This window comes from Capra hircus, chromosome 14 (assembly GCF_001704415.2).
Source record: "Capra hircus breed San Clemente chromosome 14, ASM170441v1, whole genome shotgun sequence".
NCBI lineage: Eukaryota > Metazoa > Chordata > Mammalia > Artiodactyla > Bovidae > Capra > Capra hircus.
In genome coordinates, this window is record NC_030821.1 from 73,488,535 (window position 1) to 73,516,145 (window position 27,611).

Consider the following 27,611-nt stretch of genomic DNA (forward strand, 5'->3'; position numbering starts at 1 on the left):
TAACATAAATACCTGACAGAGTATTAGTATTCAGAATGTATTTCAAGCCCTTACAGATCAAAAAGAGAAAGAAAACCCAGTAGGAAAATGGACAAAAGAGTTTAATAGGTATTTTACAGAAGTGGAAACCTGAAAGTGGTTATATAAGACAGTGCACACTCTTAGGCGAAGCTGCCTAATGTAACTTGCAGAACCTAGTGAAATCTATTTCCTGTCTGCCATATTGGCAGAAATTACGAGGTAAAAGGTATCAGATGTGCCGAGGAGGTGGAGGCAGTGGTACAGCCACCATGGGAAAGCCGCGATGTTTTTCTGATGAGAGTGGATTTGACCTCAAATTCCGAACTAAACTCACACAGTCTGTCAGAAGACATGTGCAAGAATGTTGATGGCAGCACTGGCACTGGCCTGGGCCCACCTGTCTCTCAGTGGGATCTGTGTCACTGTGTAAAATAAAGGGATGATACCCGTTGGAATCGCATGAATAAAATGGATAAACTAAAAATCAAGTCGCAGAGGAAAACATGTACAGTTTTACAATTTCATTTATGTAAACATCTAAAAGTTGTAAAACTAAGCAGTATATTTTTTAGAGATTGCAATGGATGTAGCAAAAGCATAAAGGAAAGCAGGAGAATGATAAATAGAAATTCAGAATTAGTGTTGCCTGTGAGGTAGAGAAAGGACTTTTCAGTTCACATTGAAGGTAGCACAAAGGAACCTTCCAAAAGTGACAGTGATGCTCTCTCAAAGTACATGGTGGCTATCTGAGCATTTTGTAGTATTTACCGGCTTTATGACATACTCATTTCCCCCCCATACGCATCAGACACTTGAACAAAAAACAGTTTCAGAAACTATGAAGCCAATGAGGTACTTTCAGAATTTGTAATCATTGTTGGTAAATTCTTCAGATTTTAATTCTCTCTGTAGGTCAAAAATAGCATCTGATCTTCCCACAGAATATAAAGTTTCTGTATTCTCAAACTCTAAAGTAAATTTGAAGATGTGGGATCAAAATGGCATTGAAAAACTGGAACTCACTTCCCAAACACTCTGCCTTGCTCCTCAGCTTTTCTGTCTGACCCGACCCCTTCATAGACAGCTCTTTGGAAGTCATACCGGAGAGAACCAAAAATTAGGTAAATAGAAACCAGGAACCACAGATTCCTGTTTAGTGACTTCTCTCCTGTGATGATATATCAGAATGCAGGCATGCCAAGTGTCACACTGCAGGCCAGATGCCAGATGAACTAGCTGAGCGTATTTGGCTGCCTTGGGTATTCCAGTGGAGACACTGAAGCGTCAGGGCAAAGCGTCAGGGCAGGAAGGGCCATGCTTTTTTTAAGTCACCTTAACGTCGCGTCAGCAAACAGGACTGTTCCAGTACGCTGCAGCAGATGCAGAGTCTCCTGTACTGAAGCACCTGTGACAGTGGGGAACAGACAACAAGGAGCGGCTGATGAAGAACAAAGTAAGAAGCAGGCCATACTTGGTAGCAGAGTGAGGGATAGTGACTGCACGTGAGATTGCAGGAAGCAATGACTTAAAGAAAGGAGAATGGTTAGGATGAGTAAGTGAAAGTCGCTTAGTCATGTCCAACTTTTCTACTCTATGGACTGCAGCCTTCCAGGCTATCCTGTCCATATAATTCTCCAGGCAAGAATATTGGAGTGGGTTGCCATTTCCTTCTCCAGGGATGACTTAAGTCTTGGACAAGTTCAGAGAAAATTTGCATTTCAGACTTGTAGCCCACCATGACCTATGGCGACACTGTTTATAAAGAGCCATAGTCTTCCTGATGGTTCAGCAGGTATAGATTTCGCCTGCTATGCAGGAGACATGGGTTTGATCCCTGGGTTGGGAAGATCCCCTAGAGGAGGAAATGGCAACCCACTCTAGTATTCTTGCCTGGCGAATCCCCATGGACAGGAGCCTAGTGAACTACAGCCCATAAAGAGTCAGACATGACTGAGCAACTAAGCACATATTAAAGAAATAAACCTTAAAAAAAAAAGGTTGCATGTTTTTTAATTAAAAAGAACCTTATATCTTTGCATTGTAAAATCACATCTATAAATGAAAATCTTTTTAACTTTGAAAACAGAGTCCTGGTAAAGACTAGCAATGCATAGGAGCATTGCTCTTTGTACACAGCAGGTGTTAGATCGGGTAATCACTAGCATCTTTGCAATTAATTATTACATTTGAGGAAAATTTATTCTGGGCTATTTAATTCATCTTGCAAATGACACTTTTCCCCCAGGTGATTAAATTAGAAGAGTGTTCTTTAAACTTAAATAGGGGGTTTTAAATAACTTTGAAATTTTAAGGACATCTTAAATTTTAAAGAATTCACATTATTACTGCATGCGTTCCTAATAGAAGATGTATTTTAGTCTGCAATTACTACCATCAAGGAGTTTAAAAAATTCTTTTCCTTTTACCACTCAGTGCAGGTTTGCATATCCTGTGATGCTTATTATGTACCAGATACTAAGCATTTTACGTATGCTAGTTCATTTAATCCCCACATTAACCTTTCATGGTGGGGCCTGTTAGCCCCATTTTATAAACAGTTAACTAAAACAGAAAGATAAAAGAGAGTTGTCCAAGCTCACATGGCTAGTAAGTGGAGAAAAGCAGATTGAAACCCAGGCAGTCTAGCTTCTGAGTCTTAATTTTCATGCTGTGTTGTTAATTTTGACCTCCTTGCCTTAAATATTGTTTTCTAGGCTATGCATTCTTCCTTTCTTGTGTCTGTTAACATACTAAGTCCTTAGTAGTTATCTGTTAGTTTAAATGAAGCTATGGAAAATAGTAGTTAAACAATCCTTTATAATTATTCCATACAACTGTGGGTTGACAGATGTTTTGATTACCAGAATTAGTTTACATAATATAAAGTTAAGATTGTGTTCAGTCCGTGTGTGTGAGAAATGGCTATGTTGGGATTTTATTTGAGTGACATCTTTGCCAGTGTTTAACTTTGTTATTTTAAGCAAATTGCTTCATCTCCTTGTCTTTTATGTATCTATAAATATGGGGAAACTGAAGACATAACAGAGGTTTAAGAGAACTAGAATGAGAAATGCAAAGAGAATCCAAAGTATTATATAGTAAAAACAAAGATTCCCTTCTAGGTGTTTGTAAGCAAGCATTTATGTTGGGAGTGGTAAGGAGTAGGCATAAATATCTACTGTGATGTGTTGTGTGTGTGGTAAAAGTGATACAAAATAAATTCTACTTGGTGAAGCTTTATGAAGAAGATGACATTTGCTCTAACCCTGAAACATAGCAGTAGACTTCTGTTTGTAATAGCCATAGGGCATAAGAGTGGGGAATACAGGTTCGGTGTAGAATGCTAGGGCTTCACAGGTGGCACTAGTGGTAAAGAACCCACCTGCTAGAGATTTAAGGAGATGTAAGAGATCTGGGTCCGATCTCTGGGTTGGAAAGATCACCCTGGAGGAGGGCATGGCAACCTGCTCTGGAATTCTTGCTTGGAGAATCCCATGGACAGAGGAGCCCAGTAGGTTGCAGTGCACAGGGTCACAAAGAGTCAGACATAACTGAAGCGACTTAACATGCATCCATGTAGAATGCTAGGAAATTTTATTTTTGTTCAGTGCTAATATACTGTACAGAGATTAAATGTCCTCCATGTTTTATTTTTAATACCAGATTGAGATTTCTACCATTATTTTTATACTGAACAAATACTTCCCTTTTCTCTGAGAGGGCCTTGTAATATGTAGTCAGTAAAAGGGCAGCTTTTGAGAGCTGATTGTGCAAGTTTACATCCTGATTGTGACACTTAGAGCTTAAGTTATTTAAATTCTATGCACTTCAGTTTCCTTGTGTGTAAAATGGTGATGATAGTTTCTGCTATGTAGATTCATTGTTAGGATGTCATAAGGTGATTGTTATGAAGTACTCAATACCTGGCTACCTTAGTAGATCCCCTTGGCATTTCCACACCTGTGCTCAAGTAAGGCGATGCGGGCAGCTTTGCAGTTCCAGGGAGGCTCTGAGGGATGACTCTGAGGTCTGGCAGCGTGAGCATAGTCTGGGAGCATCCCACTGCTGAATGACATTGGGCGTGAGGCCCGAGAGAAGTGGTTCTAAAAGCTTCCCAGTGTGTATCAGATGCAAAATCCACTAATAACGCTTTTTTAGTCAAGAGTAAGGCTTCTGTAGTCAGACTGTCTGGGTTCGAATGTTGGCTTTGCCATTGATAGCTGTGTCTTCTTGGGCAACTAAACCTTTTCTGCCTGTTTTTTCATTTGTGTAACAGTACTAACAGTAGTAGTTTTTTGTTGGAGAACTGTGAGGATTAACAGTAGTTGGTACCCATAATACACTTAGGTCATGTTTGGCATGGCCCGTGCCGTGGTGTTTAGGATGACCGCTGCTGCTGCCACACACTACTACCTAACAGTGAGTCAGAAACAACACACATTGATGATCTTAAGGTTCTGGAGGTCATACGTCCAAAATGGGTCTTAATGGGCTAAAACCAAGGTGTCAGGACTGCACTCCTCTCTGGAGGCTCTGGGGAGAATCCGTTTCCTTGCCTTTCCCAGATTCCAGAGGCCACCGCGTGTCCTGGCTCATGTCCTGCCCCATCTTCAAAGCCAGCAGTGGCGGCTCAGGTCTTGTCTTAGTTTACATCCCTCTGACGCTGACTCTTTTGCCTCCCTCTCAATTTTAGGGACCCTTGTGATTACACTGGGCCAACCCAGATAGTTCGGGATAATCTCTTATTTTAAAGTCAGCTGATGACCAGCTTGATTCCATCAGCAGCCTTAATTCCCCTTAATTTCCCATGTGATCCAGCATATCCACTCGTTCTAGGGATTGGGCCTTGGACATTTTAGGGGACTGTTTTTCTTTCTCCCATAACCACCAACTGCAAATGACTGAGACTCAGTGTGCACCAGCATTGGACTGTTCTCGTAAACATTGCTTTCCGCTCTCTATGATTCTTCAGCCTTTTCTACCTCTCATTTATTCCTTCATCTGCATTAGTTACATCCTTTGCCTCACACTCAGTTGAGGAAATGGAAGCCATCAGATGAACACTGGCTCATCTCTTCTCCACCACATCTATGTACTTAGCTGAATATGTCCTCTCCTTTACCTCTGCCAAAATGGAAAACTGCCTGTCTTTTTATTCTTGAATCCTGGCATATCTCCTGTGCCCACCCCCCCGCCCCCCTCCCCATCACCACCCCTACCGCATGTTTAGATTTGTATGGACAATGTGTAGGGTCTTCCTTCTTTCAAAAGCCCCCTGCTGAACTCACATTTCGTTTCTGATTTCTCCACCTCCTATTTATGCTTCCGCTCCACCTCAGAACCCCAGTTTCAGCACCAAGTTGTTCAAGCAGAAACCTGGAAATTGCTCATGATGGCGGCTCACAGCCCTCCGTCTCCAGTCTGCAGATCACTGTGTCTGCTTTCAAATGTCACCTCAGCCGCTATCCTCCCAGCCCAGCCTGCCAGCATTTCTTGTCTGGTCTGTACCACTGCCTCTGAACTGTGTCCCCACTTCTGTTCACGCTCCCCGGACTCCCCCTCCATTCCACAGCTTTAAAACACGGGTGTCACATCCTGCTCCTCCTTACAAACTTTGACTTTTGTTCCTTTAAAACCAAGAATAAAATCTTACCTTGAGTGTGATCTGGCTCCTGTCACTCTGGCCTCATTTCTTACCTCCCTCCCTCCCTCACTGTGTTCTGGCCACGGGCTTGTCCCGTCGTTCAGATGTGCCCAGTGTTCTGCTTAGTGGCCGCCCCATGTGCCTAGACTCACACCCTCTCCTGTCTTTGCCCCCTGACTGCACCCAACTCAGCCAGTCCTTCTGCACCACTCAGTCTAAGCTGAGGAAGATAGAACTTTGACTGATTTCTTTCTGGACCATTTAATGTAGTTCAGAGGTTTTCTGCTGAATTTATTGATTGAATTATCACTATAATAATTGACATGCTAGACATCATGAGAATCTCTTTACCAAAAAAAAGAAAAGCAAACAGTTAATTTCCATCTTCCACATCTTAACTTCAGACATAGCTGTGATTACGATGAAGAGAAAATGTAACTATAATCCGTGTTCACTTCTGGACTACTTAATAAGAGTTTGTGGATACCAGTTAGAACCTGGTGCTCCCTGCTGTGTAGACACTGCCTGGGGTGTATCTCCCAGTGTTCTTGCCAATGCCAGTTCATCAGATGCATGATGATCTAGCTGCTCGTGGATGAGACGAGAAAATGGTGGCATGCTTGTTTATGTGTCATAAAACATGACCTTCTCATTATTTTTGTAGTGACTCTTCTTGATTACTTGACACTTTATTAATATTTCTCTATGTATCTTATGTTGCAGACTATTCAGACTATGAAGACAGTTCCCTAGAATTTTTGGAAAGGTGCTCTTCTCCACTAACTCGATCTTCTGGGAGTTCTCTGGCTCTGCGAAGCATGTTTACGGAGAAAAATACAACATATCAGTACCCAAGGGCAATCTTGTCAGTTGATCTTAGTGGTGAAAGTATGTGTAACCATGTAATGCTTAAAACAAAGTCTTACGATTCTTAAATGTATAACTGAGAACAGCGCATACTTGATCAGGTCCTGTCTGAGCAGGGCCCATAATTTAAAAAGTTACTCCATAAACCAATATGAAAATCTTAACATTAGAAATTTAGCTACTTTTAAAATTTATATGAAGTAGAGCGAGCATTTCTACCTAACTGTAGGACAGGCGGTAAGGAAACAATTAGTGTCCACTGTGTACTGGTCTTCTGCGGGTGTTTTTACATGCACTTTATATTCTTCACTGCCAGCTTATAAAATAGATACTATTACCCACACTGCACAAACAAGCAGAGGCTTATAGGTTAAGTAACTTATAGGGCTAATTAGCATTAGAATTAAAATTCAAACCAAGGTCTATCTTAACTCCAAAGAAAATGCTTTTTCTACCAGATTTTTATCCTAGTCTTAAAAAGACACTTTGAATTCCAGATCACAGATATTTCTGTAACCAGAAGTCTGGAAATGTGGTCCAGGCAGTGATTGGAACACATTCAAGTGTTAGGCATGTTGACAGAAAGCCAGTTAGGCGATGGCATGAGCCCTGGAGTTGGAAGGGCTCAGGTTCTCCTGCAAGTCCAGTCCCTGTGGTGGAGGGGGTGAGGACTCTCTCCTGCCAGTGTGCTAAGCAGTGGGGAGAGAGACTCTTAACTATAGACATTGATAGCAGTGGCTTGAGACTGGAGCTCCAGCACAGTCAGGGAAGGACGGGGCTCCATCCTGTGTGAAATCCCAAGACTGTTTAGGGGGTGCCCTATCTTCTTGAGTGCCCTGCGTGGCGGATGCCAGGTCATGTTTTCTCTTTGGCACTGTTACCGCCTGCTCTCTTCCAGGCCTAACTCCCTTCTAGCTCACGATAGAGAAAAGTATATTCTTCCCTTGACCCTAAAATAAGCACTTAGCACTTTTGAGATTTTTAAAATCTCAAATCTAAGAAAAACAGGGGAGGGAGGACTAGGGAAAAGGTCCATCCCCTTTTCCCTTTTGGGCTAGTGGTTCTTAACCTCAGGTGTACATTATATTCATTGGTGTGAGGCTAAAATACCAGGTATTTTAGGTGCTGCAGCAGGGTAGAGGTCTGGGGGTTTTGGGAGGGCAGATGCTGGCAAGATAGCCCTGGTAGCTGGTGTTGAAAATCAGGTAACCCCCATCCTGTGAGTCATCAAGGTCTGATGGTTGCCTGTTTATGCAGAGTGATGGAGAGTGGGGGATGGGCGAGTGGTGTGGCCGGAACTAGAACAGGTGAGCGGGGCTGGAAGGAGTGTCCTGAGCATTCCCTTGCTCTTCACGTGTTCAAGCGCTGAGCCCCGAGAAGGAAAGTGGGGAGTTTCTCAAACTCGAGGGTGCATCAGAACCAGCTAGAGAACTTCTTACGCCTAATCTCTGGGCCTTACCCAGAGAACTTCTAGGTTCCAGCCAGTTCCCAGGTAGTGCTGACTTGGACAGCGCACTTGGGGACTATGTCTGGAAACAGGAGTGATAGTTCTGGGGGCAGCAGTGTGCTGGGGCCGCTTGGTTGGAGCTGTCATCAGGTGGTGGTCCAGTGTGAGAGGGAACCTGTACCTGCTTTTCTTACTTCCAACCCTGTGACCCATTTACTTAGCCTCCAGAATTCAGTCGAATATTGCTTTAATGCTTGTGAGTTAGTCAGACTGGATTTTCTGGCCAATATATCAAATTTGGCTTCTAACACCATAAAGCCTGGCTGTTTTGGTTATACAAGCCCATGTAAGATATACCCTAATTCCTTTTAAGGGTAGTAGTGTTTAAATTAAATTCATTACTGTTATGATTGCCATCCGTTTAATACCACATATGTGTGCAACAGTGTTTGAAACTGTTCATCTGTGTTCTAGTCTGTCATTTTGAAACATGAACTTGTGTTCAGGAAAGCCCAAGAGAAAAATAAAGATTTTGGATTTCAGTTAGGAAGAGTATGAATAAGTGAAATTTCTTACTCAGATTGTTAATATTAAAATATTTTCTAATAGCTAATTGATTTACTTCTTGCTGCTTGAATGTTTTCTTGTATTTCTTTACCATTATCCTCATTTCTACTGACCTCACTCTCCAAGATGTCCCAAGATTCTAAGGAGAAAAAACATGTGTTTTTCTATAAAACATTAACTTTTTATAAATCAGAAACAAAACATTCAAAAACATTGAGTCAGGGAAAAAATAGCCAAGATTGGAAGCTGATAAGGAAACTAAAGCATATGAAATATTTAGAATACAAATAGCATGACTAACTTGGTTTGAGTTCAGGCAGCTTACATCTGATCTGATTAAGTCTGAAAAGGAAATTTTCTCTATATCACGACTCCCTCCTCCCCACTTCGAGAAACATGCTGGAGTGGCTGTCGTATATATCAGGCTTCACTCTGAGCACTGGCTGCGGAGCAGTCAGCAGTGCAAAAGCCCTTGTTCTCCTGGACGCTTGACATTCTAGAAAGGGGAAGTGAATAAACAGCAGTGGAGGAATGTCTGAGCACATGACTGCAAGTTAGGGAGGTGAGGTAGAGAGGAAGGAGCCCTCTCTGCTCTGAGGATGGCCCCCATTTAGCAGCCTCCGGGCAGTGGGACGACTCAGGTTCCCCAGCATTTCTCCACCCACACTCTGGCACACACCGTCATTTCTTTCCCTTTGTCATTACTCATGTATTTCCTTATATTTGCCTCAGTTATTTTTCCTGAGTAGCCTGAGCTAAATGGTAGTCTTTGATTTAACCCTGTTACAAGAACAAACCTGAAACCTAGCACTTAAATAGAGGCTTTGTAGTGGTCATCCATATAATCTAACTTCTGGGATGTACTTTTTTGCGGGGGAGGGGGGTTATCAAAATGAAATTTAGAATGTTATTAAATTCCTCAGGGAACTCATAATCCCGATTTAAGAAATCCCGGTGAGATCTGTGAGTGCACAGGCTCTAGAATGAGGCTGTCCAGGCACGCCGTTGGCTTTACCACACGCTGGCTACACTGCCTGGCAGGTTGTGTCTTATATACAAAGTGCTTCATGTGGTCCCTGCTGTCTCTGAAGTGCAGTGCTGGTTACTGTTACTGAGATTGTTAAAGAGTCGTATTGCTGTTGGCTCCTAGGCACGCTGTTTCACTTCCCTGAAGTGCTATTATCTGTATGGTGCAAATAATAAAACCTCTTTCTATGACCCATTGCTGTGAGGATCAGAAGGAGTAATGTTTGTGAAAGCATTTGAAGACTGCCTATTTTAATTATTAATATCCACTTTGGCCATCACTTCTATAAGCACCTGGACTAGAGGATACTTTCTGAGTCACTTGTAATGGTATTAACATAAGATGTAAAACAATCACAGTCACCCAAGCTTCAAAAATCATTTGTTTCTTTGACTGGCAGCAAATACTCTGTTCCCATTCATCCATCCTCCCTGTCTAAATGCCTGATAGCTTATATGCGCTTCCCACAGCACCTTTCTTTCTAGAAAATGACATAAAAATGGAAAAAGCAGTGCTGAGCGCACTTTTATGTATGTTCTAGACTTATCGGACATGGAATTCCTGGATGATTCTTCCACGGAGAGTTTGCTCCTCAGTGGGGATGAGTACAATCAGGACTTTGATTCAACGAATTTTGAAGAGTCTCAGGATGAAGACGATGCCCTTAATGAAATTGTGCGATGCATCTGTGAGCTGGACGAGGAGAATGGCTTCATGATTCAGGTGACCTGTGTTCCCTTCACAGGAATCAGTCGGTCCAGGTGCTCGGCATGTGCGTGGGGGCACCTGTGTTCTCTTTCCTCCCCGTCCTTTGGGAGATGGAGGTTTCTAGCTTGTCATCACGTTTAAAGTACCAGTTTTAACGACTGTCAGGTCTCATCTTCAGATGAAGTGTAGTTTTCCTACCCGAGGACCTGTCTCCAGGGTGTTTATTTTGAGGTTTTCAAGCTAAGATTCTTTTCAAGAGCCATTAAAACGGCTAAGCTTCCACATTGAAGGGGAGACCATAGAACTGTTCTCCGGCTGGTCTGGATCCTGTTGTCTAGTAGTTTATGTTATCTAGTCACCCTTTAAAGGGCAGATACTGAAACAGTTTCCACAGTGTCGAAGATTAAAGGAAAGCTTTGTTGCAAGGATTACCCTTACATATCACCTCTCCCTGTAGAAAAGGGATCTTTGAGACAAAGGAAAGCATAACCCGTGTTTTGTGATGACGTTTGGAAGATCTGGAGGTGTTAGTTCTAGAAACGAAGAAAGAGTAACTTCCCTCTTACTCTTCTTTTCCCCGCTTTCCAGTGGTTTTCTCAAATAAGGGAACTACAAGTTTGTAGGTTCACCACACAAGTAGTACTTCACAAGGTTGTTGCCTCACACACTGCTTCAAAGTTGCTTTTTTTCTTTTTTTAATTTCTCTACTTTAATAAGCAATTTTTAAGTTTTAAGGATGTGGGAAATAGGAGACATAGTTTTTGACTTACTTGTGATTAAACCAGTTTACTAAAGCACATGTTAATGGGTGCAACAAGTTCCTGAAATAGTCTACTTAAAGTAAAGCTCATGGTAAGTCATGACTCGCTTTTGTGACGTGGATTAAGAAGTGAGCGGGCCGAAGCCGCAGGAGGACTCAGCCAGCTAGCTGAAGAGAAGGGGCTTGTCTTGGTTCCCGGCAAGTAAAACGCGGTTGTCTTCCGGCAGTGTGAAGAGTGCCTGTGCTGGCAGCACAGCGTGTGCATGGGGCTGCTGGAGGAGAGCATCCCGGAGCAGTACCTCTGCTACATCTGCCGGGACCCCCCGGGTAAGCCTCCGTCCCTCCTGCGCTCACCGGTCCCACTGTACATCCGCTGCCTGACGTCCCACCTTCTGTGTCAGCTAGACACTGCTTCCTTGTTAAAACTTGAAAGTGTTTTTCACTGTTAACAGTTTTATTTTCCACATCAGTTACTTAAAACATTAGCATAAATTCATCAGCGTAATTAACGCCTTACAGGAAGGACCGGGTTGAGGCTTTTTCCTGGAGAAGAACTCGCTCTTCAATGTACTCCTGTGTGTTGATTTCTAAATAGGCTAATATATGGTTATTTGAATGGATTCATAGCCTGAACTCAGGCTCCTCCTGACGGGGTTTTGAACAAGCTTCTGGGGGTGCTGCATGACCTTGCAGTATAAGAGCAGGTGGGATGCCCAGGGACCACGTCCGACTCCTTTGTTTCACTGACGGGGCAAGTAGGAGCCTGGGCCTCATGTGCCTTGTGCTCAAGATGGTTAGACTGGCGGCACCGGGAGGAGCTCCTGCACCTGCCTCCCCCACACTTGGGCCTTCCTTGCTGCAGGTGCTCTTTGAGCAGCAGTGTCCTGCATGTGGTGTGTGCTTCCAGTTCCCCAGCAGAACCCATGCAAGCATCTCAGATAAAGGCTGCTGCCTTTTCTTGTGTGTATCAGATGAATAACACAAAGAAGCAGGAGAGTTATTTAAACCTTCATGAATGTAGGCATTTGTTCATTCATTCATCTAGCAGCATTTATGGGATTCCTTCTGTTTGCCAGTCTCTGTGGTTAGAGGTAAGATGAGGTAAGAGGGAACCATGCCGTCCACTCGTTCACTGTATAGTAGGGGACACAGACATAGAAGCAGCTAATTGTAACTGGATATAGTCACTGTTGATAGTGAAGATATAGGATTATATCAGATTCAATAGATATAGAGCTCTTAAACATGAAGGAGGGGGTCGCTGTTTACTTAACTAGAATTCTATGTTTCATCCAGTTCAACTCCTAGTTTCTATCTAGCCCTTTCGACCTTTTTAGAGAACAGATGACAGATACGTAAAAAAATAAAAAGGTAGTCCCCTGCAGGTGTGACCTGCCACTGACCACATCCTTAATGGAGTTTATCCTCCTTACTGGGCAGGAAATCTGACGGTGGGAAGAACTCTAAACAGTGCCAACTCCTCGAAACACTAGCCTTGCTTGTCTTTGGAATTTGTTCTTAGAGTGATATTGGTCTGGTAGCAGTTGAAGGGAAGTCTTGAGTGAATGGACTCTTTTGTCACTGTAATCTCAATTTCATCTACAGGTCAGAGATGGAGTGCAAAGTATCGCTACGATAAGGATTGGTTGAATAATGGGAGAATGTGTGGGTTATCGTTTTTAAAAGAAAATTACTCTCACCTCAATGCCAAAAAGATAGTTTCCACACACCATCTGCTTGCTGACGTCTATGGTGTTACAGAAGTCCTGCATGGGTTACAGCTGAAGATCGGAATACTCAAGTAAGTGAAGGGCGGCCAAGGGAGGGGCTCGGTTAGGTGTAAGTTTTAATTCAAGCTAAGTCAGTTGTTCCTTGTTTCCAACACTAATTTTTAGTGGAGTGTAGTTGCTTTACTGGCCAACTGGAACTGATCATGTCTTTGGTAGACTCCATGCATCATGGTGTCAGACACTTTGGTGTACCTTGTTTATGTCTGCCTTCCCTGACTAAGCCTTGAGTTCCTGGAAGGTCGGGATTGTGTCTTACTCATCATTTTATTCCTAGAGCTTAGTGGAGGGGTAAGTTCTCAGTAACAAATTTGCTTCTGTTGGATGTCATAAACCTGAAGATGAATTTCTTCATAAAAAAGTCATGCAAATGCTAAAACTCAAGAGGGAAACTAACTTATAAAGTTAGGCTTTAAAAAAAAATGTGGTTGTCCTTGACATCAATATAAATTTCTGAACATGCGTAATTTCAGTAAAGATTTCTGCTGGACAAATTTTGCCTGATGCTTATAGGTTCTGTTTATGTTAATGTTTCTACTAATAGTAGTTATTATCACTAGCTAGTATTTATTGAAAGTCTACTAGGTCCCTGAAATTGTTGGTTTCTTATGATATTTCATTTAATCCTTACAATAATGACCTTACTGTGATAGCTGGGTGATCAAAGACAGAGGTTCTGTAACCTGTCCAAGCTCCTCCTGTAAGGCAGAGCAGGACTCTACCCATGGGACTGTTGAGTTACAAGTCTAGCTCTCCTTCTACTGCGCCTTCTACTGTGGAAGAATTATAGTATTTTCTGGATATTAAATAATGAGAGGTCTAAAAGTTAAAATTTATAGCTTCAGAAACAAGATTTGGATTTATGTCTCCAGATTGTCCTTCTTTTACTCTCTATAGAATTTGAGGAAAGGATTCCTCTTTTACTTACTGCAGAATTTTCATTATTACAGAATCAATTGTGTAGTATCATGCTCGAGTGTTCAGTGAGGATGGTGGTAAAGACACATTATCTTGGACTGTTAGCACATAATTAGTACAACCTCTTTGGAGGCCACTTTGGCAGTACTTGTCAGAATTAAAATGTGCAGACATTTTCTAGCAATTCCATATCTAGAAATTGATCTAACTGATATCCCCACTAGTGTGCAAAGTTGCGTTCAACTCTTGTGACCCCATGGACTGCAGCATGTCAGGCTTCTCTGTCCTTCACTATCTGCTGGAGTTTGCTCAGACGCAGTCCGTTGACTCAGTGATGCCATCCATCCATCTCATCCTCTGTTGCCCCTTCTCCTCTTGCCCTGAATCTTTCCCAACATCAGGGTCTTTTCCAGTGAGTTGACTCTGCATCAGGTGCAAAGGTCCACATTAAAAAAAAAAAAAAAAAACAAAAACTAAAAACAGCAACAACAAAAAACTTGTTACTACTCTTTTTTTTTTCCCCCCTGAACTGTTTCTCCCAATTTGTTTTAAGGAATAAACATCATCCTGACCTTCGTCTTTGGGCTTATTCGGGGAAGAAGAAAGATCAAGATCAAGTGGTTGCTGGGGTGGAGAAAAAAATAATGGTGCAAAATACAGTTAATGTAGAAGAAAAGAAGTATCACATACAGAACCACAAAGAACCACCTCGTTTACCCCTAAAAATGGAAGGAACTTATATAACAAGTGAGCACAGCTACCAAAAGCCACAAAGTTTTGGTCCAGACTGCAAATCTGTCGCAGACCCTGGGAGCTCAGATGATGATGATGTTAGTAGTTTTGAAGAAGAACAAGAATTTCACATGAGAGATAAAAACCGTTTACGATATCCAGTAAAAGAAGATGGAAGGCCCGGAAAGGTATAAGTAGTTCATTTGTCTTTGCTTAGAAATACGATAGAACAAAGGAAAATTTCATGAAATAAGGCATACTGAATTCCCAGATTTTACTTATATTTCCCAAGTTCATAAGTACCTTGTTAGGGTAAAGACATTCTTTGCTGTCTCTCCAAGAACACCACTGGCCTTTTAAACACTTAATTATCCCCTAATTCAGAAATACAGTAATTCATTAAACTTTTTGCCTTAATGAAAGTTCTGATTCTATAAGTACACTTAGATGTCACTAAAAACCATGAACCGCATTTTTTCCTAGAGAACATCTATGTGTTAAAAACATGAAAGTGCATATGGGTGTGTATATATTAATATAACTTGTGTTGTTTTGTACACGTTTCAGATAAGAAATGTCAGTCTGGTTGTCTTTTTAAACTTTAGCATATTTGTATATGTATATCAATCCCATTATGCAATAAGCTGAATTCTTATAGCTCTGTGTATATTGAATATTTATAAACTTATTTCCTATTCACGACTTAGAGATCTCATGCCTTCATTGTTTTACTGATTTTCAGTTAGCAATACTGCTTTAAAATCAGTTCTTTATTTTTCTGGCCTCTTTTATCAGGTAAGTTCTATAAGTAAATACTTAACTGAATTTGAATAGCTTGTATTACATGAAATTTTGTGGTAAATTATTTGTCAAATTAATATTCATCTTACAAAGTGAGTTATTGCTGGTGAATCTGAGCTCAGATTTTGTGTGTGTGTTAAGCAGCCTGCACTTTTTAAATTTTTAAAGGATTTTTGTCTTTCCCTCATCGCACTGATTTAGCTGCAATAGTAAGTTCTAGTGTGCAGTTGAGGACACTATACTGGCTTCTGCCAGCTTCCTTAATTTTTTTTCATATTGCTTTTTGCCTTCATTCCGCTTAAAACACAGTTTAGATTAATTGAGGAAGGGGTCAGTCTAAATTATCTGGGCTTCCTGGTTACCTATATAACTGGCTCCTTTATTTCTTTAGCAGGTTTGATTGAAGGCCTCCTACCCTGTGTAGCACTGGGCTAGGCATCGGGAAGAGACACAGCAGGCATGTCTGCTTTTTTAGGGCCATCAGGTGTAATTTAGTTACGTGCTTGTACTTCCTTTAAGAATATTCTGGGGGTCAGATTGGATTTTAGCCTAGCCTCTTGGGTAATGAGGTTTTTAATGTATTTTTCCCTGTGTGACATGACATTACATTTCATCCAATTCTTTGTTTCCGTTGGTTCTTTGGAGAAGAATCCAGCTGAAAGGAATACAGTATTTGTTTATAATGATAAAAAGAGCACTGAAGACCCAGGAGACTCGCATCTTCAGTGGCAGCTCAATCTCCTTACGCACATAGAGAACGTGCAGAAAGAAGTCACCAGCAGGATGGACCTCATCGAAAAGGAAGTTGACGGTAATTTAAGAAGGATCTGAAACACAGTTGCTGTCGTCTGTAAAGTGTTTTTTGTGTGTGTGCTTATGAATAACATGATGTTCCTTAAAGTCTTTTAAATTATGGGACAAAAACTGCAGACAGTGACCACACTGATGGAGCTTTATTGCTTCCTTAGCATTGTATTTAGCATATCTGGCAGTTAGGGTATTTGATGGCTGTTTTAGGGATTTTTCTTTTTTAAGATAGGTACTTAAGAAATACTGTCCATCTGCCAGGCTCAGTGTATACCACATGTGGGATATTTATTAATTTCATTGAACTGTGTTTTCTTTGAAAGTCAGCATAAGGACTTTAAGCATATTTGAAATATTGGGGAAAACATTTTGTTTTCACTTTGGTCAGTGTTTTTTAAGTGAAATTAACAACAAAAAAGAACTCCTGCTAGGTTAAGTGGGTAAACTTTTAGTTCACATATACATTTTCAGATGTTTTTCTTCTGTATTTTTAATTTCATTACACAGGAACCCTAAGGAGTAGACAGGGAAAATATCCTCATTTTATAGTTGAGAAAATAAGAGTAAGTGAGATTACTCGATTTCAAATCTAGTGTTTTTCCTGTGCTTTTTGACTCCCATCTTTAAACTCATAGATTGTATTTCCCACCCCCCTTTTTATTTGCAAAAGCATGCACTACTTTCACCCCCCACTAAGTTAGTGTTCCTACTGCTTTGTTTTTCCCTGTGAAAAGAGGAAATGGAAACCCACTTCAGAAGCATCCTCCATTTGGTTATAAGCTAGCTGTAGAGTTAGTTTAGTTTTAAGTAGATTTTTAAAGAAGAAAAAATTGCAACTTGATGCCATTTTCCATTATTATTAATAAAAAGGATAAAATGTAACTAATTGCATTCTGCCTAGATTTCTAGTATGTTTGCATTTTTTAAAAGTACTGGTTCAAGAGGACACTAAGAAGTTTCCACCTCCTTTTTTTTTGTTAAAAAGAACTTATGGACTAAAAATGGTTAGGGTAGCTGAGTTTCATTTAAAATGGAAATGATAAGCTTAAATTAATAGTAATCTTGAGCAGGTACGGGGGACGTTGTTTTCTGTTCTAGAAGTGAGTAAAAGGAGACACTCAAAATGAAGTTATTTTATATCTGTAAAGGGGGAAATTACCTAAAATAATGACAGGTAAAACAACAGATAAAGGTTACCAGGATGGGCTGAGGGACAGAGGATGCTTAATGGCTCAGAGGTGGCTTATGGCTTTCTAGAGAAAGGGAAGCGAACTCTTTCTGCGTCATTTTTTTCAGCCTTCTCATTATACCATTTTCTGACTGTGTTTTCAGTTGCCATGTAAATGTGTGTGTTCTCTTCTCTCTTTTAGTTCTGGAAAGCTGGCTTGATTTCACAGGGGAGTTGGAGCCACCCGATCCTCTTGCAAGGCTGCCCCAGCTTAAACGCCACATCAAACAACTCCTAATTGACATGGGCAAAGTACAGCAGATAGCCACTCTCTGCTCTGTATGATGGCTGAACACGTGATGCAAAGAATGGGGCTCTGTTCAGTTGACTCGCTTTTATTATCCACATGGCTGCTAAGTGGATAGTTTAAAAGCTTAGTGATGTTTGGTCATTTACTGATTTGTGACATCAATAGGATGGCACCTTGGAAAGGAAAGTGAAGAACAACTTTATTAGGGAAGCTAATGTTAAAAAACATTCATGAGCTAGATACAAATGACAGTGTGCCATATGCCCAGGGTCAGTGGAGGTAGATTAGAATCTATGCTGAGGGAATCAGATTGGCAGGATTTTTGAGTAGTTGCTAACATGAAACACGAGATACCTGTAGGAAGAAATATGGTGCATTCATACAGTTCTTAGTAGAAAGATCTATGTTTATAAAGCAGCATTTGGCCAAAACCAAAATTGTAGAGGAGATTTAAATTGTGGAGAGTTCTGTAAGGTTGTTGTAAGAACTGTCTTCTCTGCAGTTGATCCAGCTGCACTGAAATCCAGAGTATTTAAACTTTTATGGGATCATGAACTGTTTCTTAGGTGATGAATGTCCTTAACCAGAAAACTGACAGTAGAAGTCTCACTTCCAAGGAGAACAGCTGTGGCATCCTTACTTCATTATGAATATATTTTAAAAACAGTGAAATAATTGGAATCCATTGCCGGCATTATAAACTCATTGTAAAAAACAGAATGGCTCGCGGAATTGTCAGTGTGCCAAATAACGATACTGCTGGAAAGAGAGATTTAAATAACTGTGGGAGTTCTCTCACCCAAGTCTTACATAATGCCATCAGTCCATCAGAGACGCGTCTATCCCGTATACTATATATAGAATATATATAGTCAGAGTTCAGCATTCAGGTTTCAACGTACAGTTTGACCCTGAGTGTGCTTGATATTTGCCTTCAGAAAAAAAAAAAGTAAATAACCTCAGCTGGGATGAGGAGTGACAAAAATAACAAAATAATTTGTGGCTGTGGATTTTTTTTTAAACTGCTGGTAGTAGAATACTGGAAAAGCTTCATTTCTGAAGATGAATTTTATTTTTAAAAAATACATAAGGCACTCAAAACTTGTAGCTTTGATCACAAATGGACAGATTTCTGAAACCAAAGGCAACTAAGTTGCTGTGTTAGCTCTTGCTGGATCTCGGCCTGGCCTCCGTCTGCCAGTGCTCTTGCGAGCCGTGCACCGCCCCCGTGCTCGCGCAGGTGTGCGTTCAGTGTGTATGCTTGTTTGAAACAAACACTCAGCATACATGTGTACATAATCGACATATTTATATCTACACATATCTAGTTTTATTACTATAGTCTATAAGAGTTGGTGGTTAACATGAAATGTTACCTTTTAACAGACTGTTTTTAAAAAATTAAAAATGTTATGTATAGGTTTTGAAACTTTTTTAAAAAGGGGGGAGAAAAGACTGTTAAGAGGAGGCTATTTGATGACATGTTAACACTTGAATATTTTATGCCTCATCCTGTTTATCAGTTCTAGCAATCTGTATAAATGCATTTTAGAACTGATAGACAGTCAACTTGAATTTATCTTTGATAAGAATACATGCCACTGTACATTCAGATATTATTTAAAACTGCAAACACACTGTTCTATATGTAAGGTACTGTATGTAAAACTCTTTATTAAAACAATTCCACATATCATAAAATTTCAGCTTGCCTTTTTGCGGCCTTATATTTTGATGTAAAGATGATTTAAAGAATGTGCAAAGCAGTAACTAGAAATTTTTATTGCCTTTTGAGATTCTCCAACTTGACCCATGTGCCAAAGATCACAGACGTAAAATACAGCCCTATGTATTTACTTATGATGCATTACCGTTGTGAGAGACCTTACTGAGAAATGAAAAGCTTTAGTAGAGGAGATTCAAGGTAGTTATTAAATATGAGTATTAAAGTAAAAAAAGATAGTGCCTGTATTTCACATGTGGAGTAAACTTTCTAATGTCTCTTTTTCAGGGTTGATACTTTATTTTTTCATTTGTGTTTTAAAATAATGACCCTAATCTTTTCCCTGTTGTTAAATTCTAGACATTTATCTGTTTTTCAGAATGGAACAAATAGCATTCTTAACAGGCTGTGAACAGTGGTGTTGCCCAGATTCTTGTCACATGCTCGAGGGACCTTTTGTGCCTAGTAACACTCATATTCTCAGCCCCTGATGACCATAGTTAAATTAATGTGCATTTTTTCTTGGGACATTTTAAAATTAGATCACTTTGATAGCCAGCTGACTAGAAGTTTCATTAATAATTAGAATATTGAATTCTTGCTCTGCTTTAATGCATATGAATTGGGAGTCTGAAGTTTTTAATTTATATTTTAAAGTAAATCTGTATTGAATTACTTGTACGCACATCTCCATTTATTAATAATACAGAGTGTATCAAAAATTGGTTGAAGCCTTTTAGCAACGATAGGCTGCTGACTCATTCTGTATTTAGGTGAGTGAATTTGTTTTTGACAAGTCAGTCCATTGTGAGAGGTTTCAGAGGAGTTGGTTTTCTTTCCACGTAGTCTTACTTTAAAAAAAATGTGAGTATATACATCTAAATATAAGCAGTAAACTAGGGATGGTGTTTCTTGAAAAGGTAACTTTTCATTGCCACCCAGACAGAGTAGACAGACACTGTAGGGAGAGATCCTTCTTAGTCTGCTACTGATAAGTATAGTTTGTACTTCTTCATACTCATTGTGTGGTTCTGCTGACTTTCAAACTTAAGAGTAGTGTACACTTTCCTTAAAGGAAATTGATTATTCTCATTATTTAAGGTGAAATCCTTTTTCCCACATTCACCTTATTTCCACTGACTTACATCCTCTCAAATGTTCTTATTCTGTGTTTTCAAGATGAAGGGAAGGACCTCATTTCCCCTCCAGCCAACAGGATCTCCTGCCAGCTTCATTCTCTCTGTTATCACATCTTCTAAGAGCCCTGGGTGGAAACTCACAGCCCCCTCCACCCTAGTTCATTCCTTCACTGATTGTGCTGGTTCCTCAAAGTGGATGGTGTCATATTCCTTCTGAATCCCACTTAGTAGGACACCATTTTTTATAAAATCACATCATGACGGTAATACTATGGGCTTCTGAAATTTTAATTTTCATTCTGATTCATCAAAATGATCACTATCAGGCTAGGGGTTTAATACTGAGTGACGGCTCTGTGCCAGGTATTGTACGTGTTACCTGTAGCATCTGATTTAGTTCTTTTGTGGAGAGGTGGAACAGGATCATTTTCAAGCTGAGGAGGAGGACAGGAAGCTGAGGGTTAGAAACATTTAGAGACTTGACAGGTTCAAGATGCAAACCCAATTTTGTTCCAGCTTGTGTTCTCCTTGCAGGTGTGTTTCCCATATTCTTGTCATTTCTTTACTGAAATCCTTAGTGACTCCCTATTTCAAACCAAGTGCAATCTGGATCTTTTGTACTTTGCCTAATCAGTTCTCAAATTCATTTAAGTGTATAGCCTCATGATTTCCATGGATGGCTTCCATTTCTTGCCTTCATATTATTTTCCTCTTCTGGAAAATTCTGCTTTGTTTGCTGTGTCGCTTCAAATGCACACAGTACTTCAGGCTTTGAGTTCTCTTCCTAAGAGAAGCAGTCCATCACTGGAGATGTCTTAATAGTGTCATTGTACCAAGCTATGGAGGGACCATGTCAGTAGATAATATATTTCCTATGGTGGAACAGAAAGGAGCTTTGTAATTCTCTTCTCAGATTTTTTGCTTTGGCAATTTACTAGCAATAACCTCTCTGAGCTTTGGTTTTCTTATGTGTTAAAAGGAATAATACCTAGCTTAGAACCTGGGTTTTGAGGGTTTAATGAAGCAAATACAGTAAATTATAAAGTTGAAAGTTAAATATGGTAGACACATTGAATGTCATCTGTTTGCCAGCCATTAAGTTATATGGTTGGACGTGAAATTTATGTTAATAGAATCACAGTCTACATAGCCTAATGGAAACATTAAAAAAATATTTTTTCAACAAGATAAGTGATGTCAAAGAGTACAAGGAACCATGGAGGCAAAAGAAAAGATAAATAGACTTGTAGGTCGAGAGGTTTGGGGGAAATAGAATCTATATGTTAATTAAAACAGGGTTTGTATGCTCAGTCAGTTAGTCATGTCTTGACTCTTTACAGCTCCATGGACTGTAAGGCTCCTTTGTCCATAGAATTCTCCAGGCAAAAATACTGAAGGGGTTTGCCATTTTCTACTCCAAGGGATCTTCCCAGCTTAGGGATCAAACCCACATCTCTTGCTGCTTCTGCATTGGCAGGTGGATTCTTTACCACCAGTGCCACCTGGGAAACCTTCAGTTAAAAGTCGTTTTTGAATGTTATTTGACTGTGACCTCTCCATAGGAATTTCGAAACATTCTCATCCGTTTCTGGTACCCTGAAAGTACATCCAGAGACAAAACTGGAGTGTACTTAGTCAGCTAAGGACTTGTACTTAGATCATCCAAGGAAGTTTGGAATGAGGAAGAGAGAAAAGGAGGGAAGAGGGAGGAAAAAGCCCAAGTAAATAAGTGCAATTGGGGACAATGCTGTGGGCAGCGGGGCTTTGAGTCTGCCATTTGAAATTGCTCATCATAAATTTAAACAGTTGCAGAGTGTGATTTCTAATTTGTAAATATTGGGCAATTAAAATCAACCTCTTATCAATGTTGCAATAGAATCAGTACCGTTTTGTTAGTTACCAACATCTGTTTTAAAAGTACACAAGCAAGCTCTTACTTTAACATTTGGAAAATTTTCAGTTTTTATATTCTATTTTTTGCCTTTCTATTTTACTTCCTAATAGAATGTTGTCTTCTTTTATACTTACAAGTCTTTATCATACTTTTGTCCATAAACACACAAAGAATGGCAATTTAAAATTGTATTTATAGGCTTCATAATAGAGTATCAAAATACTTGGTGAACTAATCACTAATATCACTGAATATAAAATAGAGAAGTCTGCAATTATAGTTGAAGATTTCAGCCCTCCTTTAACACTAATCGATGGAGCAAGTAGCCAGAATATCAGGACAGAACACTGGAACAAAAATGAATACTCAACCTAATTGACATTGAGAAGACACTCCACCCAACAACATGAGAATAGGAATTTCCTTTTTAAAACACATGGAACACTCAAAGAGATGGACTACATACTAGGCTATAAAAGGTCTCAACTCATTTAAAGTTGAAATGTGTAACATGTTCTCCAACAACAATGAAATTATCCTGGAAACTGGTATTAAATATCTGAAAAAACTCCAAAGTGTTTGGAAATTATCAACATACTTGTAAACAATCCATGACTCAAAAAAGTTATAAGTTAAATTATAAAATGGGTGAATGAAAAGGAAACCACATGTTAAATTTTGTGGGATGCAGCTCAATATTAGAGGGAAACTTACCATTTTAAATGATTACAATAAAAAGCAAGGTACCCATTTTAACTACTTCCTGTGGTGATCATTTTGCAATATATGCAAATTTTGAATCATACTGTACCCTTCAAACTAATGTCAGTCATACCTCAGTTTTTAAAAAAACTAGAAATTTTAAGTAAGAAAGGTACAAAATCATTGGTTTAAGATTTTAAAAAGAAGGCATTTTAAAACCAAAATAAATGGAAAGAAATGTGTGAAATCTGTGAAATATCAAACGGACACACAAAAGGGAAGTATCAATATAAACAAAAAAGCTGATTCTTTGCATGGAAAATAAAACTGCTTAACTCCTACACAGACTGATTGAAAAAACGAAAGAGGTAACATTACAACATATCAAACATACAATTTTTAAAAGGGATATAGAGAAAAAAACACTAACAGCTTACATGAAACAAAAATTCCTCAAAGGCAGAAGTTAGCAAATTGACTTAAGAAATTAAATAAATTGAATTTGTAATTGAAAATGTTCCTTCAAAATTCCAGGCCTAAATGTGAATTATATCAAACATTTAAGGAAGAGGCCTTGATTTTACACAAGCACTGACAAGAAAGAAACACGTATTTTTCAAGACCAACTTTTTAACCTCATGCCAGAACCAGAAGAAAACACTACAAGGAAAGGAAATTACAGAGTAACACGTGTAGAATATAGACACAGTCCTCAGCAAAATAATTACATGAATACAGTGATACACAGGAAGTGTAATATATCAGGATCAATTTGGGTATTCCACAGGAATACAAAGGTAGTTCAAAGTCAATGAATTATGTTAATTCACTAAGAAGGGTTTTCATAAATTTCAGTGTCCATGATTAAAAACTACTAGAGTAAGAATTTGCATAACAATATAGAGCATCTATCAGGAGACAAACCTCATAATGGTAAAGGAATACTTTCTCTAAAATAAGGAACAAACCCAGAATATCCACTATCACTGTTATTATCCAACAATGTGTAGGTCCTACTACTGCAATAGGGCACTGGGCAATTAAGGAGGAAAAATAAAAGGCATAGATAGCACTTAGAAAGGAAGAAAAAATATTTGCAGGTGACATATACTTGGAAAAGCCTAAGGAACCTACCAAAAATGCCACTAGAATTAAGATTTCTTTACATTAGCAAGGTGCTGTTGGAGATTAGAATTTTTTTAAATGCCATTTTCGATAACATCAAAGAAAAAACTTGACAGTGAATCTGAAAACATATGCAGAACCTGTGCACAGAAAACTACAAAACAATGCCTACCTAGAATAAAGAAGGGGTAAATAGAAATACTAAGAACGTGGATTGAAAGACACAATACTGTTAAAATGTCAGTTCTCCCAAAACAATAGAGTGCAATCCCATGTGAAATCCCAGCAGACTTTTTGAAGCAGAAATTAGCAAACTGATTCAAATTTTATATGGAAATGTGAAGAAATGAGAATATCCTGAGCAATTTTGAAAAAGAAGAAATCAAGTTGAAGGGCATGCAGTTTCTGATTTGGAGGTTATTGAGCTGTAGTAGCCGGGACAGCGTAGATGTAGCATAAAGACAGAGATGTAGGTTGGTAGTACGGAATAGGGAATCTAGAAATAGACCTAAAAATACGGCCAACCGAATGAAGGAGGGCGCCTGTTGTTCCGCATCCTTCCTTGTCGGTGTTTGGCGTTTGCCAATGTTTTGCATGTTAGCCATTGTAATAGGTGTGCAGTGATACTTCATTTTAATTCGCATGTGGGTATCCAGTTGTGCCAGTGCCCGTTGTTGAAAATATTATTTTCCCTTTGAATTACCTCGGTCTCTTTATCAAAAATCAATTGACCATAATTATGTAGGTTTATTTCCACAGGTATTTGTATTCTCTCCTCATTGATCTAGATGTCTGTCCTTAGTGAAATGTCATACTGTCTTGATTACTGTGGCTTTAAGGTTTGGAATAATTCCTTTAACTATGTTCTTGTTTCTTGCCTGTATTTTGCCAATTCTAGTGTTTTTTTGTTTTTGTTTTTTTGCATTCCTATAAAAGTTCTAGGATCAGGTTTGTTCAGTTCAGTCACTCAGTTGTGTCTGCCTCTTCGCAACCCCTTGGACTTCAGCACGCCAGGCCTCCCTGTCCATCACCAACTCCTGGAGCTTGCTGAAACGCATGTCCATCAAGTCAGTGATGCCATCCAACCATCTCATCCTCTGTCATCCCCTTCTCAGATTTGTTACTTTCTTTTAAAAGCCTGCTGGACTTTTGACAGGAATTGCACTGAATCTACAGATAACTTACCATCTTAACACTATTGAATCTTTCGATCCAAGAGCATGGTGTGTTTCTCCATTTGTTTAGCATTTCTGGTTTGTTTTTTTCTTTTCCCCTAGCAATATTTTGTAGTTTTCAGTGTTCAGATTTTGCACTTATTTTGTTAAATTTGTTTCTGAGCATCTTATTCTTTCTGATGATACTGTAAATGGAATTGTTTTCTCAATTTTGTTTTCAGATGTTTAATTACTAGAATATAAATAAACTTGATCTTTAAAAAGTATCTTGTATCTGATGACATTGTTAAACTCACTTATTAATCCTAGAATTTTTGAATATTTCCAAATATTTTCTAGGGAGAAAACTAAGGAGGCCTTATAGGTAAATGAAATGTAAGATCCTGGATTGGATCCTGGAGCAGGAAAAAAAAAATTTACTGGTCGAAAAGCTGGTGGAAGCCTGTAAAAGTTTGTAGTTTTGTTAATAGTATTGTATTGATATTTCTTAGTTTTGTTAATTATGTTATGGTTGTGTAAGATGTTAATATTAGGTGAAATTGGTTAAAGAGTATTGGAAACTCTGTATTACTGTTTCAAGTTTGGAACAATTTGACAACTTATTTCAAAATGAAAAGTAAAAAAAAAATGAAACAATGTAAACTGTGGACTTTAGTTAAAAATAGTGTATAAGTATTGTGTCATTAATTGTGACAACTGAACCACAGTAACGGAAGACCCCAAACTAGCAGAAACTGGAGAAAGGGAATATGGGAATTTTCTGTACTGTATGCTCAATTTTCCTGTAAATCTAAAACTGTAAAATATATAATTAAAAAAGTTAGAAAGGAATGTGAGGGGATAATTATACTATGCTGTCTTTTTAGTTTCAGAAAGAGAATTCAGTAAAATTATGACAACCTTACAATTTAAAGTTTTGTTCTTGAAACACTCTGTCTCTAGGAGTCAGTCTTGCCCAGGAAATCAAGGAGAAAATGCCTTCATTAGAAAAGCATTCTTCTTTCTTACAGTCAGCACGGGAGCATTGGAAGATTGAAAACAAACTTCAAAGATAGAAGAATAGAGAGTGTTGCTTGGGAGAAAGGCTGAGATATTACAAGGGAGACTGGCCAGATTTCAATTAGAAAATGGGGCTTGGAAGGCCACTGTAGGTTGATAGGAGTGAGTGATAGTGTTGCATGGGCGATAAAATTGTCTTGAAAAGAGACGCTACAACAAGCAGACACAAGTTAATTGAGAGGACTAGGCCAGACTGCATGGTCAGATCTTGGCTCTTTTTTGCTGGAAATTCTCCACAGACAGGTCTAGGATCGGCAGACTATTTTGAGAAGCTCTATCTTAAAGTCATAAATGGAAGGCTCATAGAGAGGAGGGACCATCTCTTTATAGGGAAACAGAATTTTTTTGCCATCTTCCAAATGTCTCTCTGGCAATATGGATTATCTTGAGCTGAAAACAATCAAGGCCCAAAAGACTCAAGAGAAGACTGGTCTTGCTCATAGCTATCTGAAAGGATTTAGGTAGAGGGCTTGCTCCAGAATAGAGCTGTCACTGCAGATATCAGCAGAGAACATGGGCAGTGTCTGGTGGGGAAAACTCAGCAGGGCCTAGAGATCAGAGTCCACTCTCAGTTCCGTTCAGTTCAGTCACTCAGTTGTGTCCGACTCTTTGTGACCCCATGAACCACAGCACGCCAGGCCTCCCTGTCCATCACCAACTCCCAGAGTCCACCCAAACCCGTGTCCATTGAGTCGGTGATGCCATCCAACCATCTCATCCTCTGTCGTCCCCTTCTCCTCCTGCCTCGATCTTTCCCAGCATCAGGGTCTTTTCCAGTGAGTCAGCTCTTCCCATCAGGTGGCCAAAGTATTGGAGTTTCAGCTTCAACATCAGTCCTTCACATGAACACTCAGGACTGATCTCCTTTAGAATGGACTGGTTGGATCTCCTTGCAGTCCAAGGGACTCTCAAGAGTCTTCTCCAACACCACAGTTCAAAAGCATCAATTCTTCAGCATTCAGCTTTCTTTATAGCCCAACTCTCACATCCATACATGACTACTGGAAAAACCATAGCCTTGACTAGATGGACCTTTGTTGGCAAAGTAATGTCTCTGCTTTTGAATATGCTATCTAGGTTGGTCATAACTTTCCTTCCAAGGAGTAAGCGTCTTTTAATTTCATGGCTGCAGTCACCATCTGCAGTGATTTTGGAGCCCAGAAAAATAAAGTCAGCCACTGTTTCCATGGTTTCCCCATTGTTTGCCATGAAGTGATGGGACCGGATGCC

The 27,611-nt window shown here is 39.5% G+C and overlaps 1 protein-coding gene across 6 annotated transcripts in view; it reads left to right on the forward strand.

Annotated features, from left to right (window-relative positions):
* The window catches only part of PHF20L1 (PHD finger protein 20-like 1), a 69,829-nt gene extending 49,861 nt beyond the window's left edge, over positions 1 to 19,968 (forward strand). For 5 of the 6 annotated variants that reach the window (XM_018058578.1, XM_018058579.1, XM_018058581.1 and 2 more), the window contains 7 exons: positions 6,389 to 6,553; positions 10,115 to 10,296; positions 11,269 to 11,368; positions 12,647 to 12,842; positions 14,300 to 14,666; positions 15,928 to 16,090; positions 17,457 to 19,968. In XM_018058578.1, coding sequence (XP_017914067.1) covers positions 6,389 to 6,553; positions 10,115 to 10,296; positions 11,269 to 11,368; positions 12,647 to 12,842; positions 14,300 to 14,666; positions 15,928 to 16,090; positions 17,457 to 17,599 — 1,316 coding nt within the window. In that variant the 3' untranslated portion in view covers positions 17,600 to 19,968. The remainder of the gene's footprint in view (positions 1 to 6,388; positions 6,554 to 10,114; positions 10,297 to 11,268; positions 11,369 to 12,646; positions 12,843 to 14,299; positions 14,667 to 15,927; positions 16,091 to 17,456) is intronic. The other variant, XM_018058583.1, reaches the window with a different exon arrangement.